This window comes from Palaemon carinicauda, chromosome 35 (assembly GCF_036898095.1).
Source record: "Palaemon carinicauda isolate YSFRI2023 chromosome 35, ASM3689809v2, whole genome shotgun sequence".
Classification (NCBI taxonomy): Eukaryota; Metazoa; Arthropoda; class Malacostraca; order Decapoda; family Palaemonidae; genus Palaemon; species Palaemon carinicauda.
This window is the reverse complement of record NC_090759.1, coordinates 70,093,780-70,099,030: the sequence shown is the minus strand read 5'-3', so window position 1 is coordinate 70,099,030 and position 5,251 is coordinate 70,093,780. Positions and strand designations below refer to the sequence as shown.

At 35.8% G+C, this 5,251-nt stretch overlaps 1 protein-coding gene across 1 annotated transcript in view; it reads right to left on the bottom strand.

Annotated features, from left to right (window-relative positions):
• Positions 1–285: 285 nt before the first annotated feature.
• Positions 286–5,251, bottom strand: part of LOC137627348 (uncharacterized) — a 104,287-nt gene continuing 99,321 nt past the window's right edge. The window contains 3 exon segments of the mRNA XM_068358432.1: positions 286–1,956; positions 1,958–2,010; positions 2,013–2,301. Of these exon segments, the coding sequence (XP_068214533.1) occupies positions 1,354–1,956; positions 1,958–2,010; positions 2,013–2,301 (945 nt within the window). The 3' untranslated portion in view covers positions 286–1,353.

Sequence of the window (5,251 nt, the reverse complement as noted above, 5' to 3'; positions counted from 1 at the left end):
TCGACACACAAAATCACAGTTACTTTTGCATAAGAACTATGACAAAAAAGAACAGTTAAAATAAATATGGGTTACCGTTAGCTTGAATAAAATCTAACACCATGCACATCAACATACATAAGGAGAGAGAGAGAGAGAGAGAGAGAGAGAGAGAGAGAGAGAGAGAGAGAGAGAGAGAGAGAGAGAGAGAGTATATCTCAATCTACGCCTTTATAGTGCTTAAGCTTGTCTTCACATTCCTTGTCATTTGGAGGAGATGATGTATTGAGGATACACCTCTTTGAGAGAGAGAGAGAGAGAGAGAGAGAGAGAGAGAGAGAGAGAGAGAGAGAGAGAGAGAGAGAGAGAGAGAGAGAGAGAGAGAGAGAGAGAGTATATCACAATCACATTTTTTTATAAAATCACCAGAATGCAAGAGAATGAGTAGACCTAAAATTATCAGCTTTTAAAAAATATCATTTATTGTAATGATCAAATGAATTGATTAAAGTATAATATTTTTTTCAGAGTATTCAAACAAGATACATACCGCATTTTTTTTCAATTTAAGATCACAAATATGTATATTTTATGGGCCTGTTAATAACTCGTGGCTCAAAATCAGTCAAGGTTCACAATGCTAATTGATAAAAGCTGCTATTCTTAAAAGATATATTTATCAGAATCTCACTTTTTCTTTTAGATCGTTGGTACAAAAGCCAATATAAACTCTATTCTTTCCGTTAGTGGAAGATACGTCTATGGTTGATTAAAAAATGATGAAAATCTCTTACTGGTGAAATTATGTTGTTAGAAACAACAAAGATTCTAATTGGAAAAATTACATATGAGAATCCATTTTTTAATCAATATGGATGAAAAATACATTATAGAGGTGAAAAATACATTACAGGGGTGAAAAATACATAATAGGGGTGAAAAATACATTATTGTTGTGAAACTCGGAGTGAAATCCTTTTCCTCTTAGAAGAAAACGAAATGAATCTGTTAAGGATCTTTGGATTGGATTCATAAATTTAGGCCACAGGATCCAGCGCTGAAGCCTAAGAGGCCATTCACTATCACAAGTAACTGGTGGGGGGGAAGCCTATCAGTGGGACAAGGACGGAAAAGTTGATGAGATAGGATAACAACGTAGTTGAACGTGGCAAAAAAGAAAACGAGAATGTGAAAGAAAGAAAACGGGAACGTGGAAGATCGAAAACGGGAATGGAGGTATAGTACGAGGTCGTAAGGCGAGTGCAATTAGGGGTTGAAGAAATGTTCCAAAGACCGTTAAGATCATGTTGATGCTATATAAACGGAAATAAATTGGCTCATAATGATAAATACTGACAAATAACAGGCATGGTCTCATTTAGGTTTCTGTGCGGCCAATTGTTTGTTTCTCATCATTGTATAATATTTGACATATTTCTTTTCATCTAGTTTATCTTTCAGCTGTGGATCATCTTTCAAAGCAAAAATGTAATTACTCTCGGGGTCGAAATCAACTAGGAAATAACCCTTACTTTCCATAATTTTGACAAATTTAGGGTCGATTTTACCTAAGCTGAGTGCACCATTTTCTTCTTCGAAGTAATACTCTACAGCAATAACTCGTACTTTCACTTTGTCGAAAGGAATCGCATATAAAACATCAGACTCAAAGCCCTGGATGTCCAGAGACAGAAAGTCGAGTGTGGTGACATTTAAAGCTAGAATGTAAGAGGCGACTGGGAAACATTGCATAACTTTGTAAGTCTTCTTCGCTGATTTACTCCAACCATCTTTGCTGTCGTGAAAGGGTGAATTTATTGATCTTGAGTTAGATCGATAAATCCACAGCCCACCATGATTAGGGGGAGCGTCCAAGAACTCAAAGGTAACCTGCTGAGGGTATGGGACCCTTGCAATGCAAGTATTGGAGAGCCAAGACTTCCTCCTCTTCAGTACCAGGTGGTAAAAGTTGGTGGGATCGACCTCCACCAGAATCCCAGTCCATCCACGTACAGTTTCCAGCCAAAGGGAATTCGAGAAAATATCACCCTCGAGCGCCCCCGAATCAAGGAAGAGTCCCTTTTTCTGGTCACGGAAGAAGTACTTAACGTAGTAGTCGATGAAGTGAAAACTGGAAACATTACTTGCAGGGTAGTATCTTTTTGTCTCTGCTGGTGAAGACAGGTTATAAGGTAGCTTCGACGGTGGGATTAGAAACCTATCCCTGATTACCTTCAGGAGTCTTGGATCGTCGACCTCAACGGGTCCTTTGAGCCAACTCTCATCAACTACCCCCTTCCTCTGCTGTTTTACTTGCATTTTCTGAAAAGAGGAATAGATACTAATCCGGGTGGTTGCTTTACTGTGTCACTAAATCAGGGTTTTAAAAATAACCAATAACACAAAGGATTTTGATTTTGGAATTATTGTATTTCTTATGCAAACTTTTGCAATAAACATTTACTTGTTTCTAAATACACTTTCTGGAAGAAAAAGATGTTTGTAAGTCAATACAGTTCAATTCTTGCCTTTTCTTGTAGGATTGTAGTAAGTTAAGAACAGTTAGTCGAGTTACATGCAGTGTTAGCAGTATCTGTGTTCATCTTGAATGATGAATTCCAGTTACTGTAGAAGTTTTAAACGTCAGAAATATATTTGCATGGGAAGGAAGGTAAAGGAGTACAAAGTTCGTTTTGATGATCTGGTCTAGGTCACAAGTTAAGTTGTACAAAATAGTTTTACTTAAGAATTTACCATACCATTCACTTATCACAATTGAAAGAAATCCTATCTTATAAGGATTTCACTAGCCTCCTTGCTAGTACAGTGGTTACGCATTCACCTTGCAATCACATGGTAGAAGCCCAATCCTAGCCCAGGATCGTGAATTTAAGATGTTTACTGGGGCCGTATTGTTGTGGCTGGGCAACAATGAGTTGGGTTGGGCTTGCCCAGGTTTAGTTTTGGTGTACATCTCTTTAAATGACACCTTCAACCTTCTAAACAAAGCCCATAAGTATAAAATTATTTATAGGATGACCAATAAATATACAACCTTGCTCTCATCACTCAAAACAGACGTCATATAATGCTATTCTGGTTATTTGGGAGTAGATTACACCTCATCTCTCAGAGAAGTTCCCAAATATGTCTCGCTGTAGCACATTCATCGGATTATTTGTATACTGTAGTTTATCTTGATACAAAAAAAAAAGAGCCTTCAATGAATCTGATAAAGGGCACATTCTTGCCCTTATGTTAAGGGTGTGTGCTATGCATAATTGAATTTAGTAAATTTCCTTCTCTGCTCAGTCAAGTCATGCATTCATGGAACTTCGCAATATAACATGTAGCAACTTAAAGTAACAAAGTCCTCAAACATGTTCTTAGTCATGCCTGGGGTTTGGTGATAGCGGGAGACTTTAGTCCGATCGCTCACAGTAAACAAACCTATTATGGGTGGCAATATAAAAACCATTTCATTTCGTTAAGGTATCCCCACCCAGAGTAGGATATATATATATATATATATATATATATATATATATATATATATATATATATATATACATGTATATATATGTATATATATATATATATATATATATATATATATATATATATATATATATATATATACATGTATATATATGTATATATATATATATATATATATATATATATATATATATATATAGCAAAGGTTTTGTACTTGTTCAAGATGACGTGATCACCGAGTGAAATTTAGCCTTTAAGGTTTCCAAATATCAGTACGGGCTATGCTGATATTTCATTAAACACAATAAAGTAAATTAACAATAATACCATTTTTTTGTCTTTCCATCAAGTTTATCAGAGGCATTTAATAAAAACCAAACTTTTGTGCTAGAATCAAAACCATTTTGAACTTTACATGTCTTAGGTAGGTCAACGATTATGGGAATATTACTTATTGAAAGATTGAAAAAAGATGAAATGAGAAGAATGGCAGGCGTAGTGAAGATTGCGGGGTTGATAGAGTGTCAGGACTGAAATGATTTGGGCACATGTTGAGGATGAATGGAGGGGGGGGGGGGGAGAAGGGTTTGGAGGAACTTGTTAGGGGGAGAATATGAAGATTGTTGCAGAGAATTAGATGGCGAGATAAGGTGAAGGATGATAAGGAGAAAAGAGGTTTGGTGGAAGTGGATGCCTTTGATGGTAGGGATTGGAGACGGTACATCAGGCAACCGACCCCTTAATGTAGGGATGACGGTGGGAGAGAAGATATCTTTGTTAGGGCATCATTTCACGCTTTCCCTTCGCTGAGGTCTGGTGGGGGGGGGGGGCGTATACTAAATACTAAATTATGTCCATTAAGTATGCAACCTCCAACAGGCTGTGCTATTGCGTTACACAAGCATTACACATACTGTATTACGATTCTTTGTTTTAAGTGTTCATTACTTCTCTAGTAGTTTATTTATTTCCTTATTTCCTCTCCTCACTGGGTTATTTTTCCCTGTTGGAGCCCTTGGGAATATATCATCCAGATTTTCCAACTAGGGTTGTAGCTTATATGGCAATAATAATAATAATAATAATAATAATAATAATAATAATAATAATAATAATAATAATAATAATAATAAGTAAGCTATATAGTTTTTATTGTTTTTCATCAAAATGTTTCCTCATTATAATCCTCTCATATACACTCCCAAAATGGAATATAAGAATTTGAAGTTGACCAAAATATATGTATAATTATCAAGCACAGAAATCAAAAGGACATTTTGTCAACAAATATTTAATTTGATGCTACTGAAAATATAAACAAGCAACGATTTCGATTGAATTCAAACTTTAAATACATGTTATGTTGTAATGTTTTGTAGTGCATAAGCCAGTAAACAAGTTTAAGTTTGTGAGGCTAGTGTAGTTTACTGTAGTGTAGTGTAGTGTATGTTGTAAATATTTAACGGGGCACCTCTTGGAAATTTGGCAGTAAGTTTGCGAGGCAAGTGTAGTATATGTGGTAATTATTTAGAAGTGCACCTCTTGGAAATTTGGCAGTGAGTTTGCGAGGCTAGTGTAGTATATGTGGTAATTATTTAGAAGTGCACCTCTTGGAAATTTGGCAGTAAGCTTGCGAGGCTAATGTAGTGTATGTGATAAATATTTACAAGTGCACCTCTTGGAAATTTGGCAGTAAGTTTGCGAAGCTAGTGTAGAGTATGTGGTAAATATTTACAAGTGCTCCTCTTGGAAATTTGGCAATAAGATTGCCAGG